This window comes from Sapajus apella, unplaced genomic scaffold (genome assembly GCF_009761245.1).
Source record: "Sapajus apella isolate SASKATOON/1434 unplaced genomic scaffold, GSC_monkey_1.0 scaffold11, whole genome shotgun sequence".
Classification (NCBI taxonomy): Eukaryota; Metazoa; Chordata; class Mammalia; order Primates; family Cebidae; genus Sapajus; species Sapajus apella.
In genome coordinates, this window is record NW_022436951.1 from 6,583,097 (window position 1) to 6,605,801 (window position 22,705).

General features: G+C 35.7%; 1 protein-coding gene and 1 long non-coding RNA gene across 4 annotated transcripts in view; one reads left to right on the plus strand and one right to left on the minus strand.

The window, feature by feature from the left end:
• RANBP3L (RAN binding protein 3 like) overlaps positions 1-18,745 on the plus strand; it is a 56,056-nt gene extending 37,311 nt beyond the window's left edge. The window contains exons 10-15 of one of the 3 annotated variants that reach the window (XM_032278950.1): positions 8,339-8,441; positions 8,810-8,940; positions 10,248-10,368; positions 12,038-12,180; positions 14,271-14,457; positions 16,060-16,951. In XM_032278950.1, coding sequence (XP_032134841.1) covers positions 8,339-8,441; positions 8,810-8,940; positions 10,248-10,368; positions 12,038-12,180; positions 14,271-14,457; positions 16,060-16,103 — 729 coding nt within the window. In that variant the 3' untranslated portion in view covers positions 16,104-16,951. Of the gene's footprint in view, positions 1-8,338; positions 8,442-8,809; positions 8,941-10,247; positions 10,369-12,037; positions 12,181-14,270; positions 14,458-16,059 lie in introns of all 3 variants that reach the window. The other 2 variants (XM_032278948.1, XM_032278949.1) reach the window with 2 other exon arrangements.
• Positions 1-22,705, minus strand: part of LOC116552271 — a 67,896-nt gene that overhangs the window by 44,261 nt on the left and 930 nt on the right. The window lies entirely within an intron of this gene.

Sequence of the window (22,705 nt, forward strand, 5' to 3'; positions counted from 1 at the left end):
AAATCCCAGAATTATCTGCAATAGTTAGATAAGCTCAACTGGTAATATTTTAATAGTTTGCTGATTGCACTGTTTTATAACAAGATGCATTTAAAATTATTTGCCAATTTGTTCTTATTAGTTAGCCACAACCCTACTTTCAAGCTCTTACATCAAAATGCATTATTATAACTTTTCTTTTGCTAGCTTTCAGAGAAAATTCATAGTGCTTTACTTGCGTATGAAACTATATTTGACTGATGAAAACCCCTGACAGTTATTACCATCATCCTTATTTAATACTCAGCGTCCTTTTGCAAGAACCAACTCATTAAGCCAGCTTATTCCAAGATTTTTTTTTTTTTTTTTTTTTTTTAAATGGGGTCTTGCTCTGTCTCCCAGGCTGGAGTGCAGTGGCACAATCTCAGTTCACTGCAACCTCTGTCTCCCTGGCTCAAGGGATCCTCCCACCTCAGCCTCCCAAGTAGCTGGGATCACAGGTACCCACCAACCACACTTGGCTAACTTTTTGTATTTTTGGTAGAGGCAGGGTTCACCATGTTGCCCAGGCTGGTCTTGAACTCCTGAGCTCAAGCAATCCATGCGCTTTGGCCTCCCAAAGTGCTGGGATTATAGGCGTGAGCCACTGAGCCCAAACTCATCCCAAGATTTTTAGGGCTTTCATATATTATTCATTTTAAAGGCATAGTTTATTTTATACATGCTTCAGACTACATACCAGTTGAAGGGTAATGTCAGTTTTTTGGCTTAGACTTAGAGGAACCCTTCTGTCACTCCCAAAATGGTCAACTTACCAATCCTAGAGCTGCTGACCTATGCCTCTGAATGTGAACCAGAACAGACTAGCCTCCAAGGTGAATTAACAGGCAGTACATTTAGGCCCATTTATTCCATATCACTTATTTCTAAGTTTAACACCAGATTAGCCACAGCATCTGTAAAATAACAGATAGGGCTTTCTAAACCTCACAGGATCAACTTTACAAATTCAATTCAATTTACCAAACATGTACTGAGTTCTTATAGTATATAAAGCATTGATCTCAAATTTGGCTGCATGTTAGAATTATCCTTTCAAGGATTTTTTATGCCTGGCCTCATCCCAGAACAATTAGCTCAGAATGCCTGTGGGTGAGGCCAGGTGTCAAGTGATTCTAATGTACAGGCAGGTTTGAAAACCACCTAAGTGGTTATGCAAAGCTAAAGGAGACACTGTGCCCTACAGGTGTAAGAGGAGACAGAGAATACCTATACAAAAAAACTATAGTCAGGACTACAGGTTTGGTTTAAGAAGGCACTTGTGCACATTTCCTATGGTCATTTTAAATCTGGCTTATAAAGGAACCTGAACTCTCTATCTCTTTGAGTTGTAAATATCGTAAGGATAACAGGAACTATAGAGATAATATGTGTTTGTCCTCTAATGCTGTCGAATTTTGGCCTTGTGATTTGGTGGCCAGGATGTACTCCTGGCTTATTGACTGACTACGTGTTTTTAGAGTGAGTCATTTAAACTTTCTGTGCCTCAGTTTATATTTTCTTAAAATGGAAATAATTATACCCATCACTACCAATGTTTTTATTATACTTTAACTTCTGGGGTACATGTGCAGAACATGTACCATGTTGGTTTGCTTTACCCATCAACCCATCATCTACATCAGGTATTTCTCCTATGCTGTCCCTCCCCTAACCCCCCATCCCCCAAAGGTCTGGTGTGTGATGTTCCTCTCCTTGTGTCCATGTGTTCTCATTGTTCAACTCCCACTTATAAGTGAGAACATGTGGTGTTTGGTTTTCTGTTCTTGTGTTAGTTTGTTGAGAATAATGGTTTCCAGCTTCATCCATACCCCTGCAAAGGACATAAACTCATCCTTTTTTATGGCTGCATAGTTTTCCATGGTGTATATGTGCCACACTTTCTTTATCCAGTCTATCACTGATGGGCATTAGGCTGGTTCCAAGTCTTTGCTACTGTGAACAGTGTCACAGTAAACATACATGTGAATGTGTCTTTATAGTAGAATGATTTATAATCCTTTGGGTATATACCCAGCAATAAGATTACTGGGTCAAATGATATTTCTAGTTCTAGATCTTTGAGGAATTGCCATGCTGTCTTCCAGAATGGTTGAACTAATTTGCACTCCCAACAACAGTGTAAAAGTGTTCCTATTTCTCCACATCCTCTCGAGCATCTGCTGTTTCTTGACTTTTTTTTTTTTGAAAAAGAAAGAAAAAAGAAGGAAAGAAAAAGAAAGAAAAGAATGAAAGAGAGAAACAAAGAGGAAGAGAAAGAGGGAGAGAGAATGGGAGTCTTGTTTTATTGCCCAGGCTAGAATGCAGTCTAAAAATGGGTATTGAAAACCTCTTTTATGCCAATAATTGTGCTTAACAATGGAGACAGGAAGGAATAAGGGAGGAAAATAACAAACAAGCAGCCAACCAATATTTCATTTAAACCTATGAAATGCTATGCAATTACTGAGGAGTGATTTACTTCCAATTATATAGTCACTTTTAGAGTAGGTGTGATGTGGTACTGAGAAGAATGTATGTTTTGTGGATTTGGGGTGGAGAGTTCTATAAATGTTTATTAAGTTTACTTGTTCCTGGTCTGAGTTCAAGTCCTGGATAGCCTTGTTAATTTTCTGTCTCGTTGATCTGTCTAATATTGACAATGTGATGTTAAAGTCCCCCACTATTGTTGTGTGGGAGTCTAAGTCTCTTTATAAGTCATTAAGAACTTGCCTTATGTATCTGGGTGTTTCTGTATTGGGTGCATATATATTTAGGATCATTAGCTCTTCTTGTTGCATTGATCCTTTTACCATTATGTAATGTCCTTCTTTGCCTCTTTTGATCTGTGTTGCTTTAAAGTCTATTTTATCAGAGGCGAGAATTGCAACTCCTGCTTTTTATTTTTAATATTTTGCTCTCCATTTGGTTGGTAAATCTTCCTCCATCCCTTTGTTTTGAGTCTTTGTGTATCCTTGCATGTGAGATGGGTCTGGATGCATCATACTGATGGGTTTTGGCTTTTTATCCAATTTGTCTGTGTCTTTTGATTGGGGCATTTAGTCGATTTAAATTTAGGATTAATAATAATATATGTGAGTTTAATACTGCCATTTTATGCTAGCTGGCTGCTTTGCCCATTAGTTGATGTAGATTCTTCATTATGTTGATGCTCTTTACCTTTTGGTATATTTTTGGAATGGCTGATACTGGTTGTTCCTTTCTTTGTGTAGTGCTTCTTTCAGAAGCTCTTGTAAAGCAGGCCTGGTGGTTTTTCTCTGAGTACTTGCTTGTTCACAGAAGATTTTATTTTTCCTTCACTCATGAAGCTTAGTTTGGCTGGATATGAAATTCTGGGTTGAAAGTTCTTTTCTTTAAGGGTGTTAAATATTGGCCCCCACTCTCTTCTGGCTTGTAGGGTTTCTGCTGAGAGATCTGCTATGAGTCTGATGGGCTTCCCTTTGTGGGTAACCTGACCTTTCTCTCTGGCTGCCCTTAGCATTTTCTCCTTCATTTCAACCCTGGTGAATCTGACAATTATGTGCCTTGGGGTTGCTCTCGTTGAGGAATATCTTTGTGGTGTTCTCTGTATTACCTGGAATTGAATATTATCCTGCCTTGCTAGGTTGGGAAAGTTTTCCTGAATAATATCCTGAAGAATATTTTCCAAGTTGGATTCATTCTCTTCATCACATTCAGGTACACCTATCAAACGTAGATTAGGTCTTTTCACATAGTCCCATATTTCTTGGAGACTTTGCTCATTCCTTTTTACCCTTTTTTCTCTAAACTTGTCTTCTCGTTTTATGTCATTGAGTTGGTCTTCGACCTCTGATATCTTTTCTTCTGCTTGATCAATTCGACTGTTAAAACTTGTGCATACTTCACGAAGTTCTTGTATTGTCTTTTTCAGCTCCATTAATTCACTTATATTCCTCTCTAAATTGTCTATTCTTGTTAGCATTTCATCAAACCTTTTTTCAAGATTCTTAGTTTCTTTGCATTGGGTTAGAACATGTTCTTTCAGCTCACAGAAGTTTCTTATTATCCACCTTCTGAAGCCTGATTCTGACAATTCATCACACTCATTCTCCAACAGGCCTTGTTCCCTTGCTGATGAGGAGTTGTGATCCCATGAAGGAGGAGAGGCATTCTGATTTTGGGTGTTTTCAGCCTTTTTGCGCTGGTTTCTTCCCATCTTTGTGGATTTATCCATCTGTTGTCTTTATAATTGCTGACTTTCAGATTGGGTCTCTGAGTGGACGTCCAGCTTGTTGGTGGTGATGTTATTTCTGTTTCTTTGTTTTCCTTCAGTGGACGTCCCTCCTCCACAGAGCTGGACCTTCCTGGGTTCAGCTGTGCTTGCTGTGAAACTCTCAACCATCAGTGTTTCCAATTGCTGTTTTTTTGTGGGGGTGGGACCAGCCGATCCTGAGCACCAGGCTCCCTGCCTAGGAGCCCCGTTTTTCTTTTCCTAATTGAACAGCAGATTCTCTCCCAGATGCCCCAGCGCCTGCCGAAAAGGCGCCGGGATCTATGCAATTTCCCGTGTGGGGACCGCTCTGGCTGACACAGTGGCACTGAGATTCGTGGCACTTTTCTGCTCAGGAATCTCCCGGTCTGGATCTCTGCTTCAGTCCCCTTTTCAATCAGCTGAATGGGTGACTCTGCCTTCCCGGAGCTCCAAATGCCAACTAAAAGGGCACCCAGTCCCGCATACTCCACACTGAGATCCGCCATGCTGGGACGCCAGCAAAACAGCCACGCCAGCCAAAAGAGTCGTGCTGGTGACCTGTGGTGCTCCTCCACTGGGAATCTCCTGGTCCGTAGGCAACAAAAATTCGTCTGGAAGTCTGGTGTCCACTCACTCCCTGAGCCTTCACTGAGAGCTGCAATCCTGAGCTGTTGCTAATTGGCCATCTTAGATGTCTCTCCCGTTTCTTGAATTTTTAATGATCACCATTCTAACTAGCATGAGATGGTATCTCAATGTGGTTTTGACTTGCATTTCTCTAATGACCAGTGATAATGAGTTTTTTTTCATATGTTTTTTGGCTGCAAAAATGTCTTCTTTTGAGAAGTGTCTGTTCATATCATTTGCCCACTTTTTGATGGAGTTGTTTTTTTCTTGTAAATGTGTTTAAGTTCTTTGTAGATTCTGGATATTAGCCCTTTGTCTGAAGGATAGATTGCAAAAATTTTCTCCCATTCTGTAGGTTGGCTGTTCACTCTGATGACAGTTTCTTTAGCTGTGCAGAAGCTCTTTAGTTTAATTAGATCCCATTTGTCTGTTTTGACTTTTGTTGCCATTGCTTTTGGTGCTTTAGTCATGACGTGTTTGCCAATCAAATCAGAACTCAGGATTAAGAAATTCACTCAAAACCACACAACTACATAGAGACTGAACAACCTGCTTCTGAATGACTACTAGATAAATAAATTAAGGCAGAAATAAAGATGTTCTTTGAAACCAGTGATAATAAAGACACAATATATCAGAATCTCTGAGACACATTTAAAGCACTGTGTAGAGGGAAATTTATAGCACTAAACCCCACAAGAAAAAGCAGCAAAGATCTAAAATCGACACCCTAACATCACAGTGAAAAGAACTAAAGAAGCAAGAGCAAACAAATTCAAAAGCTAGCAGAAGACAAGAAATAAGTAAGATAAGAGCAGAACTGAAGGAGATAGAGACATGAATTACCCTTCAAAAAAATCAGTGAATCCAGGAGCTCGTTTTTTGAAATGATTAACAAAATAGATAGGATCACTAGCCAGACTAATAAAGAATAAAGAGAGAAGAATCGAATAGATACAATAAAAATGATAAAGGATATACCGCTACTGATCCCAGAGAAATACAAACTACCATCAGATAATACTATAAACACCACTATACAAATAAACTAGAAAATCTAGAAGAAATGGATAAATTGCTGGGCACATACACCCTCCCAAGACTAAACCAGGAAGAAGTCGAGTCCTGAATAGACCAATAACAAGTTCTGAAATTGAGGCAGTAATAGCCTACCAACTAAAAAAGCCCAGGATCAGATGGATTCACAGCTGAATTCTACCAGAGGTACAAAGAGGAGCTAGTACCATTCCTTCTGAAATGATTCCAAACAATAGAAAAAGAAGGACTCCTCCTTAACTCATTTTATGGGGCCATCATCATCCTGATACCAAAACCTGGCAGAGGCACAACAAAAAAAGAAAATTTCAGGCCAATATCCCTGAAGAACATTGATGCAAAAATCCTCAACAAAATACTGGCAAACAGAATCCAGCTGCACATCAAAAAGCTTATTCACCACAATCAAGCCGGATTCATCCCTGGGATGCAAGGCTGGTTCAAATCAATAAACGTAATCCATCACATAAACAAAACCAATGACAAAAAAACACACACACAATTATCTCAATAGATGCAGAAAAGGCCTTTGATAAAATTCAACACCCCTTCATGCTAAAAACTTGTAAGAGCTATTTATGATAAACCCATAGCCAATATCATAGTGAATGGGCAAAAACTGGAAGCATTCCCTTTGAAAATCGGCACAAGGCAGGATACTGTCTCTCAGCACTCCTATTCAACACAGAATTGGAAGTTCTGGCCAGGGCAATCAGGCAAGAGAAGGAAATAAAGGGTATTCGAGTAGGAAGAGAGAAAGTCAAATTGTCTCTGTTTGCAGGTTACGTAATTGTATATTTAGAAAACCCCATAGTTTCAGCCCAAAATCTCCTTAAGCTGATAAGCAACTTCAGTAAAGTCTTAGGATACAAAATTAATGTGCAAAAATCACAAGCATTCCTATATAGCAATAACAGACAGAGAGCCAAATCAAGAACGAACTGCCATTCACAACTGCTACAAAGAGAATAAAATACCTAGGAATACAACTTACAAGGGATGTGAAGGACCTCTTCAAAGAAAACTACAAACCACTGCTCAAGGAAATAAGAGGACACAAACAAATGGAAAAACATTCCATGCTCATGGATAGGAAGAATCAGTATTGTGAAAATGGCCATATTGCCCAAAGTAATTTATAGATTCAATGCTATCCCCATCAAGCTACAATTCACTTTCTTCACAGAATTGGAAAGAGCCACTTTAAATTTCATATGGAACCAAAAAGAGCCCACATAGCTAAGACAATCTTAAGCAAAAGGAACAAAGTTGGAGGCATCACCCTACCTGACTTCAAACTATACTACAAGGCCACAGTTAAAAAAACAAAACAAAACAAAAAAACAAAAAACCCAGCATGGTACACAAGGCTATAGTGACAAAAACAGGATGGTACTGGTATCAAAACAGATTTATAGACCAATGGAACAGAACAGAGTCCTCAGAAATAACACCACACATTTACAACCATTGGATCTTTGACAAACCTGACAAAAACAAGCAATGGGTAAAGGATTCCCTATTTAATAAATGGTGTTGGGAAAACTGGCTAGCTATACGCAGAAAGCTGAAACTGGATCCCCTCCTTATGCCTTATACAAAAATTAACTCAAGATTGATTAAAGACTTATGCATAAGACCTAAAACCATAAAACCCCCGGAAAACCTAGTCAATACTCATTCTACCAATTTTAAGGGAATGTCTTGATGTCTAATTAAGTAATGAGAAAGAATTTTCAGTACGTAAGTGAAAAAATATAAGCATAAGTTCTTAAGTATAATTGTTTCAATTCTCTGTGTTCTGCAGAGAGCTACACATTATCATAAATGTCATGTCAATTAGTCTTTTTTATGAAGGCCTTGTTGCAGCAGACTTACAGAGCCCCAGGTAGCCTTAGAAGAGATTGTTGGCAAAAATTGTCTGGGAAGAAAAGTTAGGATTCTTTCTACAAAGATGTCTTCTGAGACATCTTTTGGGGATCTCTGGATAACTTTTTTGTTTTTTTCCATAAAATGGATAGCAAGAGTAAATTTCTGGAGATACTGATATACCTTGAAACAGAAATGATAGTTGTGTCTCCTGGGCATTTGGTTAGTCTAGTGAGTGTGGAACGGCTGGTACCTTCTTTTGTGCCATTAGACCTTTCCCATTGCCTCCAGGACTACATCCCACCTGAAGTAGGCTGGCAGTAACTAGATTATGTTTTCTGAGTATTAGAACTAAGGCTTTCTAACAATGGGGATGAATTCTTTGTTCAGCACACAGAAAACCCAAAACAAAAATGTACCAGCTAGGTTTGTTTGCTGTGTTGAAATAGAAAAACTGAAGTGTTTTACTGCAAATATATAGGAATCAAATTAAATACTTTTATGAAATAATAATGAATCTTTTTCCCCACTCAGGGTACTCAAAAGCTCACCCAGCCTCAACTTGAAAATGATTCATATGCTAAGGAAAAACCATTCAAATCCACTCCGAAATTTCCTATCAACTTTTTAAGTTCAAGTAAGAATTATTTCATTTGTAAAACATTTGATTCAACTAGTGTGTCTCCTGTTTTTCATGTTATTTAACATTAATATTTAATATAAGTAAATTAATATTTAACATAAGATTTTTAAAAACAATCCAATATTTCAAATATTTTGGTAAAAATTAAAGCATATAAATATGATTATCTGATATATAAACTTTAAAAATTTTTTGAGTTAATGCTACGGGGAAATCAATAAGGAGATTTTATACAAACTCAAGCAGTTTGAATTTTTGGAAACACTATTATAAGTAGATATATGTGGTGATAGGGACAACAAAGAACTTTCACAGTAGAGAAAATGGGGTCTTTTAAGTATTTCTCCCCCATTTTATCTTAGGAACAGACTCTATTAAAAATACTTCCCTAATTGAATCAGCTGCTGCATTCTCTTCTCAACCATCACAAAAATGCTTGCTGGAGAAAATTGATGTTATAACCGGAGAGGAAACAGAACATAATGTGTTAAAGGTCTGTATATCATGTTTTACTCTTTCTGGTAGTATTTACATATTTGGAATAAAGCTACTATCAGAAGAGACATCTTTAAAAACACAGACAGAAGTATAGTCTTCATGGGGATTAAGTTACTTAAATAAAAATGTTGGATGCACCCAAAAATTAAATCAATACTTTATTATCTTCTTGTGTTTGTATGTGTACATTGCAGGAAAATTGGTTGTTAAGTTTACACTTATTCACATTAGTCCCTTAGAAATAAGATAGCCAAGGATACTGCTTTAATACTTGCTTTTGTAATCAGTACTATTATACTGATTACGTAATTCTACTTACACAGAGGTTTAACAATGTTGATAACTTGATTTTAGTCCAGTAAGAATTTTGTTTTCCTTCTAAAAAAGTTTAGAATTTCATGTAATTCAAGAATCTCACAGATATACCCTACAGTATCATAGGTAGGATTTTAATCCTACTATGCACAAGCACATGAAATGCAATTACTACAAATTTACCCTTTTCCAACAAGGCAGAAATTTCTCTTTGCTTTTCTCCATCTGCTTTTCTTCAAACTCTCTCCATTCCTTTCACTTCCTCTATGATCTGCAGACACTTTTAAGTGTGTCTTAAAGCATAACTCTTAGATTAGATTAATTCCAGTATTATTGAAGTAATTGCTAGGGATGAGGCTCTGACATGCTCTATTTTTAACAGGCTGTCTAGGTGATTCTTGTACACAGTAGTAATGATTGTAGTAGGGTAGCCTGTGGTGTCATATCCTACTTTTCCACATTATCATGCTATCTTTGAAAATTTTGAAGCATGCAAATGGTTCAATGATTCCTTTACTTTCAAATAACATTATATAGCTCAAATAATATTAATATAAAAGTTTATGTATATATATATATAGACATAGTGTTAAAAAAACCAGAAAGTATGTATGGCAGTCTACCATTGACAGAAAAAAAGGGGGAACATTTATATGTATTGGCATGTATATACATACAAATATCTCTGGAAGGATAAACAAAATATTTATACCAGTGATTAATTGTTGCAGGGGTGGAAATTGATAGATGGGAAATAAAAGCTGGGGGCCCTTTTCCCTTTGTATGTCTTTTTACTTTTTGATGTTTGAACTATCCAAAAATTATATGTTTCTAAATGTTAAATATATTTTAAAAGCTGCTTTATAAATCGTTAAAAAGGATTATTCCAGTAAAAGATCAGACACATATAAATGTGTCATAACATAGGAAATAACTTACTTTGAAAAAATTTCCTATATTTGATATTTAAAAAAAATTGTCATTTAGATCAACTGCAAGCTTTTCATATTCAACAAAACAACACAATCCTGGATTGAAAGGGGCAGAGGAACGTTGAGACTGAATGACACAGCAAGCAGTAACTGTGGAACATTACAGTCAAGACTAAGTAAGGAATCCTTTTGTAAAGCAAGCTATGATTTCTCATGTGTACCTATAATGATATAGGTACACATCATCTTCTGGAGTTGTGCTATAAAACACACCAAAACATCAGACTGTTGAAAATATTTCTATAGGAGCTTTCCATTTCAAGCAGGCTCTTCTGTTAGACTGCATGGGCTCCAGTTCTGGCTCCAGCAGTGACTAACTAGTGACCTTGACAAGTTTCTCAATCTCTCTCTGTATTCTACTTAGATCGATTTAAAATGGGAATAACTGTAGTTCATGACTTACTGAGTGACCAAGAGAATTTAATGAGATAAAGCATGTAAAGCACCTATATCAGAGCCCAGTACACACCTAAAAAGTAATTTTACTATGATTTGAAAGAATATGATGCAAATTATTTTGTAAAGTGAAAAGTTTTTCTAAAAGAAAATACTTGTCCCATAATTTGTCCTTGGTATCCCACACATGGCGTGGGGGTCAGGATGAAGGATTAGTCTCTAAGGAAAGAGATTAGTTTCTAAATTGCAGTTATTGAATCCTGCAGGCACGGTGATTTTCAGAAGCTGGAGCCAGTCAAACTGAAAGATACAAAAGAGCTGGCATTCAAAAAGACACAATGGGCATTGTTCATAAGTACAAACTGAAAGAGAGCACAGGGAGAGATCTGGCCAGGATGAATGGATTCATTGGTCAATTTTGAGAGGTCAAGACTTTGGAAGAAACCACAGGTAGCTGTTGGATCCAAGAATAAGGTTCTTTGTTGAGTTTTGGATATTAAGCTCAAGAAATAGGTAGAAATACAATTCAGATTAAAAAGATAGAAACAGAATCTTCAGTTCTGTAACTGGCACATAGGTTTCTAAATAACCCAACCAAGTAATAGTCCCAAGGCAGGTGCAAGTTATTTACTACTCTGCTTTGATTCCACTGCCTGGCAAAAGAAAAAAAAAATACCCCCAAACAAAAATAAAAAACAAGAAATCCCAAAAGAAGCTTTCTTTTTATTATACAGATAATATACATTCATTGTAAAAAGCAGAAAGTATGGATTGGAAAAATTTTTTAAAATCACTTAAAGGCCTATCTTCCTAACATCTGCTAACAGAATATGTTTTTCTGACCTTTGTTTTCTGTATATAAATGTATACATAGACCATAGAATTTATGATTCATGGTGTTTATTTTGCTTTGTAGCTATTTTTTCTTTTACATATTACACTATGATTTTTCCACATCAATAAATATCTTTTTGCAGTATTCTTAATGGGTTCATAATATTCTCTTGAATGACTACACCATAATTTATTTAACTAGTTTCATTTTTTTGGACACTTAAGGTTTTTGTTCCAGTTTTCTTCACTGTAAACAATTCTCAGACAAATATTCTTCAGACCATCAGTTCTAAAAGGAGTTCTAAAATTTTAGCCACTTTTAAAAATATTACAGTAAAAAAGTATAATTTCAGTATTTAAGATAAAAAAGTTCTCCCAACATATTAAAGTCCAATTTGAAAACCAAGTTATAATCCAGTCAAATCACAAGTTAGTATTGAATCTACAGTCTGAAAAACAACTACAAAATTTATTTTGCTGCATTTTGAAAATGGTATATTCCTCTGTGAGGCATCAACTGTTCTGTAGCCTGATGTAGTCACCTTCCTATTTTAGTTATGCGCAATCAAGGCAGTCTAAGGCTGATCCTCAATAGCAAACTCTGGGCCCAAATGAAGATTCAAAGAGCAAACCACAAAAATGTACGAATAACAGCTACTGATTTAGAAGACTATACCATCAAAGTATTTTTAATTCAGGTAAGTGAGAAATTTCAGTGACAGAGGATTATCCTACTAAATTAATAGATGTCTGTGGTACTAATTTGTTTTTTCATTTTGTTATAATGGTATATTGGATGAGAGCCATTCATTATGTCTGTTTATAGTATAAGAGCTAAATTTTATGTGAAATTCAGAAATTAACACCAAAGTCTATGCAATCAATTGGTACTCATTCAAAGATATTGGTGTGATATATGCCATCAAATCTCTACACTTTACTATCGAAATTTTGTGAACAATCTTACTATGTTACCAAAGTGGCTATTGTCAGGAATGGTTCCCAGGAAGAGGTGAGCAGACTCTGAAGCCTAATGCTTATCCTGCAAGCGGAGACTGAAAAAACTTTGGGTCACTGGAAAAGAACCAATGAGAAATGGAAAAACACAGAGCTAGCAAGTTAAAAAAAAACAGTCCAATAGCAAATTCCAATTCTGGACATGAGTAAATCTCCAAGGTAACAGGATGGGAGCACAGTTTTAGCTGTTCCTGGCAGATGAATACTTGACCTTAAACACAAGATCCAGATCCAAGAGCTGGCAAGAATAAATCGAAGAAAAAAAAAAAAAACCCAGAAACAAAACCACAAACCCCTCCCTGGCAAAATTGAATTTGCCCATGGGCTGACTGGAGAAGACTTATTACCCAAGTGACTCATGCAGAAGGTGACAATACAAATAAACTGGCTTCTATGTAGTAACGTGGAAAAAAAGCTGGCAGGTGCCCATGATGAAAAACGAAAGTTTATTAGCTACCATTAAGTGTATTATTAGCTGTAAGTGATACTGAGTATTAAAATGTTCAGGTAAGATGATGTACAAACCCCATTTACTACTTAAGGTATTAATACTCTTGCCAGTCTTCTGGGCCAGATCCCCCCTTGGTTTTGGGTGGGTAAAGTAGCATGCCAGAGACTGAGCCTGTTAACCATGACTAGATTCCATCCTCAGAGATAGTGACTATTAACATTTTGGTCTTATACTTTAGTACATACATGCATCTGTGTGCAGGTATATACATACATACATACATATATGTAACATCATGTCCATACTGTATAACCTTCGGGCAAGCTACTTAGCCTTCTTTAAACTGATTTTATTCATCTGCGAAACAATGATGGTAACAAAAGTACACTTTAGAAAGGCTGCTGAGATTAAATAGTTAATATGATTGTGAAACACACATTATGCTATTTTACTTATCAATGTTAATGAGTGTCTTCATGACATTATTCTTCACAAAGTGTTTTAGTAGGTGAAAGAATTCTATTATGGACCATAATTTATTCCATTAATCCCACTGACGATGATAAAACCTGGGATTCAACTTTCAGCCAATTTGCTGACTAGCAACTCAGACAAGTTATTTTACCTTTCTGAGCCATAATTTCCTCATTCATAAAGGGATGAGGGAAACAAGCATATCTTGAATACTTGTGCTGCCTATTTATTGCTGATATAAGTGAAATTAATAATGAACCCACAGTTTGACTATAAGAATTGAAAAAAGAATATAAACAGTAAATTTTATACCAACTTTACTGTTACCTTTATTTTTATATTTTAATATGAATAACAACCATTAAAACAGCATATAAAAGTATTAAAAAGCAAGAACTTCTGATGTATTGATGGTACAATGCCATAGACTGCTCTAATGAGCTCAGCATATCCAAAAAGCTATGTAGTTTGGAAGAATGTCCAAGCAAAGTGATGGACAGGAAATGGAAGTATTTTTTTCTGCAAGCCTACAATTTTCTATAGCGTAAAATAGTGGAGGAGGGATGGTCTTAACAAGTTTACATTCAAATAGAAATTTTATATAACAAAAATTCACTTTCTCAATTTAAAATGTATGAATTGGGATTGCTTATAAAAGTATACATTTTAGGATGCAATTTGTTTCAAGATTGTCTTTTTACTGCTTAAATTTTAGGGTGTTAGCACCTATGTACATTGCAGATTTATGCCACATAATTCCCTTCTTATTAGTAGTAAAAGATTAAAAATCTGTAAAATGTAGCTAACATTACTTATTTTCTTAACGATTTAATGTTCCTCATGTAGGCCAGTGTCAAAGATATAGCATATTTGTATGCAGCAATACATCATCGTCTTGTTGCCCTTCAAAGCTTCAATAAGCAGAAAGACGTCAATCAAGCTGAAAGCCTGTCAGAAACAGTCCAACAATTGAACTGCGAAAGCTGTGATGAGAATGAGGATGATTTTATCAAAGTCACTAAAAACAGATTAGGTAAATAGCTTTTGTTTTGTTAGGTCAAAGGTTTAAAAAAGAATTTTAAGCATGATCCTAATATATTAGGTAGATTTTTAAACAAGTGGAACTGCTCTGTTTAAAGTGGGTGATGGCTAGAGCCCTGGCTGTTTGGATCTGAGGAGTGGGTTTGAAAATAACTGTCTTCTATAGGTAGTGCTCATTTTATCAAGTCAGCCTCATGGTGATGCCCGTATGTCATTTGCCTATAAATTCCATAAAAGACTATTACGTTGCTAACCCTGAAACTAACCCTTCATTTATATTTATCTTCATTTATTCTCATTCCATTATTGGCTATAATAGGAAGAATTATAAATACATACAATGGGTCCACCTGGTAAATTTGGCTTGATACCCTGAAAATCTTGTTTATTCCCTTTTTAGAATTTGACTGCTTATAAGAATATCTAGATTGTACAAATACGATTTTCAAGGACCTATTTTGTCTAGGACAAAAAAGTACTATTTCTTTTATTATTTACAAATAAAGTAAGGTTGAAGTGGAACCAGTGTAAACAGATTGTCAGCTTTTACTGCTTATCTTGATATGTGAAAACAATGTCAAAAATAGTAAGCTCAACTTTGTTATATAGATGTAGTTATTCCAATAAAGTCATCTAAATGTTTTCACTAACAGTTTCACTTAGTCCTGAATTCTGTTCTACAGAGGACTGAATAATACAATTACAATGATAGTGTGGTAACAAGCATTTTTTCAACTCTTAATCATTTTGCAATATTAAAGCTGGTTTAATCATACATAATTTTAAGAATCTATCAAAGAACATGCATAACTGGATGAAATATCTTCCTTTGCTTAATACTAAAGCTATAATCAAAAGGAAAAATACACAAAACATCCAGAACAGTATAATCAAAAGGAAAAATACACAAAACATCCAGAACCTGCTTTACCCAGTGATTCAGAGAACTAAGTGAATATAATTTTCTTGCTACTTTAAACAAATTATGTTAAATGAACAGTTTATTAGTCTTTAAACATATAAAATGAACAAAACTGTCTTTTACTTTATAATAATGGTTACATTGCCAATAATAAAATGAGGTCTATCAGAGAATTAGTTGGTACACATTAATAATGTCAATTTAAAATAAGAATTAAAGAGCAAATTTTCTTATGAACCAATGACACGTGCTTATGATATCTATATTTTGTTATATTTCATTTTAGGAAAGGGGTGCTGTGTAACTATCTTAATAAAGAACAATGAAAATAATGCAAAGCAAATGTCAATCATATGAACCCCCTTTCCCCTGACATTTTTTCCCCTTTTCACTTAGTATCTTCTCCAGGAGGCATTAAAAACAAATGGTAAAATGTTATGGAAGCAATAAAACATATTTTTTGGACTTTGTTGCCTATAAATTCTCTAAAAGAGTCATGATTAAAATTTTACCAACATCTCTACATGTTACTTGTAAAAATGTATATTCTGTAGCTTTTATTTCCTCACCAATGAGTATATTCATGAATATTAATGTTTAGTTGCATTTTCAACATTAAATCTAGTCCAAATACAATACTGTATAATAAAACATTTTAAATTTATATCACAGATCCTTCTAGGTGGACTCACAGACAGTCGGTTGCCTGTTCATGAATACTACCTACTATAAATATGACATCTACAAAGAGGGGTCACCCTACTAAAAATACTAAACCACCCTAACGAATCAGAAGATTCTATTCATTCCTTGAAGAGTTTTTACAGAAAACCTTAAGAAATGTAATTTGTTGCAATTAACATTTTTCTCTTATGTTTTACATTTTACATTTTGATTGTTATGCAGAAACTGACAGAATTTTAAAAAATTAATGGACTTCAGAAGTTCAAAATTTATCATTTTTGAAGAAGTTAGAGTAGGATTTTATAACTAATTTGGACTTTTCATCACATTGGTGGATATAATAGTTGGAATTATAAATTGCTAGATTTGATAAATATCTAACAAAATGTTTATTTTTTTTCAGTCACACATTGGCCATAAAACAAATACTTTACTAAATTTCCAGAGTAATTTCTTTGAAAAATAATATAATTGCATGATAACATTTCACTAAATCCTATTTATCTTCAGGGAAATGTGTATTTTAATTTAGATTTTGGATTTTCTAATATGATAAGCTTATATATTCATGGTATGAATTCCCTTAAAAAGAGCATCTGCTCTTGGACTTTTATCTGTTGCATCTTGTAAATGCTTGACTCATGGTCAGCATCCAATAGTTGTTAAATGAATAAATAAAATATAATACATTACTTATGTATCAAAAAGCATGTATAAAAATGCCAAAATGTTAACTTGTTCTACTTTGTTTTATGTAATTGTATTTTCATTAATATTTTAGTAGGTGTGGCTGTATATAGAGAAAAACAAACGCATCATATATAGCCAAATGAATCTTTTTCTCAGTTGCTATTATTATAATAGGCCACAGTAATTTCAACAATTTTGCAAGAGTTTTGATGCTCTTCTTTGAGATTTGTTTCAGAGACACTTCATGAATCACATAAGAAAATCAGTCTCAGTACTTATAGCCCTATTTCATTTTTCAATCTAGTTTTATAACACCATGGCTTCAATGAGACTTTTGATTGTGACCCCTAAACAATTCTCTGATTAGGGGATAAAAACTCCTAATTCTAAAATGTTTCTGAAAATGTTCTCAACAATGATGACATATTTGGAATAAGGGTACAATTTCACTAAGTGCTATTTCAAAGAATATTCATTTGGATATATGAATATACATTTTTAAAAGATATATTACTGTATTACTATACCTGTTATAAAATAATAAAGATATATAAGTATTTAAGTCAAATCTCAGCTAGTGCCTGAAAATTTAGTATAGCATATGAAAGTTGAATTAACTCTTTTAGATTATAATTTAGTTAGTATGCTAATTGTTCAACATTTTGCTCCTTCCTTGTAACTGAGAAGGTGTAACTTATTATAAGTTAATTACTAGAGGCCCATTCATGCTTCCAGTGATTCTAGGAGAAATACGGCACATAATATCCCTTACTTCTAAATAAAGGAGTCAATGACCCAGGAAATAAAGAGAAAAAAACTTAATGTGAGATGAAGAACAGATAGAAAGAGGGCAAAAAAGAGCTTTAGTATGAAAGGAAGGACAAAAAGAATGGACAACAGAAATTCCCTTTTTTAAAATCCAGAAGAGTGACTCTGATGCAGAACACACTCAGTGGAAAATTTTCATTAGAAACATAACACAGAGAGACATTTGGAGAAGATAATAAAGTACTGGTTCTCTTTTATTATAAGATCTTAGCTGATGTGGGAACATTATGATTGCACTATAAATTGCTAAAGAAGAGAACAAATAACTTTTTTTGTTCTTTCTTTTTTTCATTTTTTTAGAGTCTCGCTTTGTCACCCAGGTTGGAGTGCAGTGGCACAATCTTGGCTCACTTCAACCTCTGCCTCCTGAGTTCAAGGGATTCTCCTGCCTCACTCAGCCTCCTGAGTAGCTGGGATTACAGGCACCCACCATCAAAGCCCAGCTAATTTTTATATTTTTAGTAGAGACAGGGTTTCACCATGCTGACAGGGCTGGACTTGAACTCTTGATCTCAAGTGATCCACTTGCCTTGGCCTCCCTAAAGTTCTGGGATTACAGGTGTGAACCACTGTACCTGATCATCTTTATCCTTTTGACATGTTCCTTGTCCCCACACTAAGGTGGAGAGAAAACAATATCTTCTCAATGCTTGAAACATTTTTAAGTTGAATTCATTCTATGATTTTCTTTAGATTTCTCGGCATATATCAATGAAAAAAATTCACATTCACTACCTTAGTTTCTGATCTATAAAGAAATGCCAGTGCAACAAAATCAAATGTAGGGTTAGAAAATCAGGAAAGCAAAGAGAGAAGTGAAAATTCCCAGATTATGAAATGGAAAGGAACAGAAACGAAATTGAAACTCACAACTCTTTCAACCATTTTCTATACACTTTGTTGTTCTTTCAATTCTTTTGCAAATATTTAGTACGATTTTGGAGGAATAGTAGAAATAGAAACATTTTATAGTTTTTCTTTGTCCTGTATCTTCATCTAGCCTTCTTCTTTTTAGCTTTCCTGTATCCTTTGTTCCCCTTTTATGATGAGAGATTAGTTGTACAATAACATCCATCACAAGTTATTTAGGTGTATTTCAAAGTATACATTTTGTATTTCCAAAGCAGCTTTTTTAAATTAAAATTTACTTAACTAATTTATATGTCATTATATATCTTTTGTTAAGACAATCTAAATGTTCTTCTCTTTTAATAATATTTTACCCAACTGTTTACCCTAATTATAGACAATTTAAATGTTCTCTCTTAAAAAAATACTATTTTCCATCTGCCAAAGCAAGGAACCCATTGTCGCCAGGAGAATACATCCTATACAGCAGTGGTAACCAACTTTATTGGCATCAGGGACTGGTTTTGTGGAAGATAATTTTTCCAAAGACTAGGCGGTGGATGGGGATGGTTTTGGGATGAAGCTGTTCCACTTCTGATCATCAACCATCAGAGTCTCATATGGAGTGTGCAACCTAGGTGCCTCACATGAGCAGTTCACAGCAGGGTTTGCATCTTATGAGAATCTAATGCTGCCTCTGATCTGACAGAAGGCAGAGCTCAGGTAGTAATGAGAGTTATAGGAAGCTGCTGTAAATATAGATGAAGCTTCACTTCCTTGTCCACCACTCACCTCCTGCTGTGTGGCCCTGTTCCTAACAGGTCACGGACTGATACTGATCCACAGCTCGGGGGTTGGGGTCCCCTGCTATACAGGTCTTAAGAGTATTTGAATGTCATAAAAAGAGAGATATATATCTTTTATAGCGTCAGAACGTACATGAAGTGTGGGTGGGAAGGGTTCTAGGAGTTGGGAAGGATATATTTTAAGACCTCTGTATATCTTCAAATTGTGTGTATCAGTGACATATATAATTTTCCCCATAAAATGTTGAGAACAGTTAGGCTTGCTTGAGATGTGGCTATTAAATCATGGTCGGTTAGGCTCATTTACTAGAAAAGCATACTGGCCTCACCATGGATGGAGTTTGAGTTTAAAACTCAATAACATTACAGATTTTTTTGGTTGTTTGAGAATAGTTGAAACTGATATTAAATCAATGAATGCCAGAAGTTCTGTTTTTTTATAATGATCAGATTATACCCATAGTACTGGTTAATTTTTGACATCATACTTGGAGTTGACAAATGAATACATGAACATATCTGAAACTTCGAAGATGATATTTAGGCCAGGTGCAGTGGCTCACATCTGTAATCCCTACACTTTGGGAGGCTGAGGTGGGCGGGCTGCCTGAGCCCAGGAGTTCAGGACCAGCCTGGGCAACATTGCATAAAACTCCATCTCTACAAAAATTACAAAAAGTTAGCAGGGCAAGGTGCCATGCATCTGTAGTCCCAACTACCTGGGAGGCTGAGGTAGGAGGATCGCCTGAACCTGGGCGGTTGCAGCTGCATGAGCCGTGCAGTGCAGTACCCTTTCTCAAAAAAAAAAAAAAAAAAAAAAAAAAGAAAGAAAGAAAGAAAGAAAAAATATATATATTTGCAAGCTACGCCACTGGAAGGAGGAATTACTGAAATGATTAGCCAATGTTTGGCCTAATGAAGACTTGATGATATGGATAACAGTTTTCTAATAATTAGAGTATTACCAAGATTTCTTAATTTCTACTAACCAATCTAGTAGATATAAAATATTATTTCACAATGACATTATTTGTATTTCTCTAATTTCTAATAAGGTTATCTTTTCAAGTATGTATTCACTGTTTGTGTTTCTTCTAAAAAATTCCTGCTCACAATTTTTGCAAAGCTAATCGTGTCATTTTCTCCTTTTGGTTGTTTCCTAATATGTGCAAGATAAAAGACAAGTCCTAAGCATGGATTTTTCACACTTTTTATTGTCTTTACCCTTGTCTACCTTTCTAGCCTCACTTCCCAGTGTTGCCTGCCTCTCTCTAAATTCTCTAAAAATTAAAAATTGCTATTTCATTGCTTCTATGCATCTGCTCATGGTTTTTCTTCTGTGGAATTTCCTTCTCATTCTTGCTGATAATGGGTAATATTTTATTCATTCTTTAGGGTTTAACTCTTCACATTTCCAGAAAGCCTTCTCTAACTCTTCTTAGGCTGACTTAAGACCTGCTCCCCCAAATTTCTGTAGCATTCTCTGTATAACTCTATCACTGCAAAGACTTTGGGCTTCTCAAGGGCAGGGACTCTTTTTATCATTTAATCTTTAGCACCTGGCAGGACGTCTGACCTATAGCGACACTCAAATATAATTTAATCTCCACTAATGTGTGTTATAGGGTAAGATTTAAGAGACATTATCTAACAAGAAACTAGATAAGGATTGGAAACTCAGGAGAAAATCTGGGCTAAAGATTCCAGTAATAGCTGAAGTCAGGAAAGGGGCAAATATTTGCTAAGTGTTTACTTTGTAATGGGCAGAGTGCTAGGCATCTGTGCATATATTCACAATTTTACAATGTAGCCATTATATTTTATAAATGCAGAAGCAGGCTCCGGAAGGTTAAACAACCGGTTCCACTTTCACAAAGCTACTAAACATTACAACTGGGATTTGAACCAAGATCCTTCCATTACACAACACTGAATGGACTCACCCAGGAATGTGTGTGAGAGAGAAAAGAAGAAAGAAGAGGGAGAGAAAAGACAAGGAGATGAGGACAGAAGACATCTTGGAGATGGGTTTAGGAATAAGTCAAAAAGGGACAGAGAGATGGGAGAAACACTGTTAGGGACTGGTGTGTTGGGAGATAGTAAAAGATTTCAAGAAGAAATGATAACCATTTCAAATGCTTGAGAAAGATCAAGCAATTTAAGGACTGAAAAAAGTCTTTTGAGTTCCAACAAGATCATTTAGTAACCTTGGAAACAGTAGTAATTAGCAAAGTAGTGGAGAGAAGCCAGTGTACAACAGGTTGAGGAATGACTAGGAGGCAGGGATGTGGCAATGATGAACAGACTACACTTTCAGAAATCAGTTGTAAAGGTAAGGCAGGCAATATGTAAAAACCAGGTTTAGAAGTTGCTTTGGTTTTTAGAAAAGCTTTAAAGGTGTCATAGACATGAGCATATTTAAATACTGAAGAGGAAAACTCAGTTGAAAGGGAAAATTCAAGATACCTGCGAGGGGATGACTTCAGGAAGCAATATTTTTGAGGAGGTGGAAGACGAGATGCAAATAACTATGGACAAAGGGCTATTCCAACTGAGATGTCAATGCATATGTCTGTAGCTGAAATGAGACAGAGCTAGAAATTTGAATTTTTATCTGTGAAGTGGGAATAAATGAGGTCTGAGATTTCAAATATGAGCAACAAAACTCATAGACTTTGATCCCAAACAGTTCCTCCCTACTCATTTTTTTTCTGTCAAATGGATCAATTAACATTCCCCTATGCACCCTAGCCTCAAACCTAAGTGTCATCTATGATTTTTCCCTTTTCTTCCTTCGTAATATCTAATGAAGTTTAAAATAGTAAGACGACAAAGGAGTCTGAGGATAGTTATAGATGTTACCTCTCTAAAAGTTTTTGAGGTTATTCAGGTTGTGACACTACACATCACCATTAGCAGCTGCTGTGAGGCAAGGCTCTTGGTTAGAACGGGTCAGTGGCAGAACTTTACCAAGTCAACACCTATCGGGCTTCATGCTCCCAGTCCAATACGCTACCTGGTACGTGGCAGGCACACAGCGGGAACCCACGAATGAATGCTGGTGTTGGTGTCCCCCTGAGGAGAGTCACAGATTCACTGAATCGATTTGGACTTGGTAGAACCTTGGGGTCACTCGAACCCCCTTTTTACAGAGGAGGAATCTGACGCCCAAAAAGATGAGGTAACCTGCCCAAAGTCCAGAAGCAAGTTAGCGCTAGAACTACAAAGGAGCAAACACGGTACCAGGGAAATGGATCTAAGGAGCTGCAGGAACTGAACACCTGGATGTACACTGCCATTTGATTCTCCCCTTATAATGGGATGTTTCCTTCTGTTCTCATCACACCCCAGCGCGGGTCCTGAGCACTCCGCGAGTCATTATCCCGACAGCCTCCCAATCTACAAAACATTCCAAAGCCAGATCAATAGTCACCAAACATTGTTTTAACTCACTCCTTCCC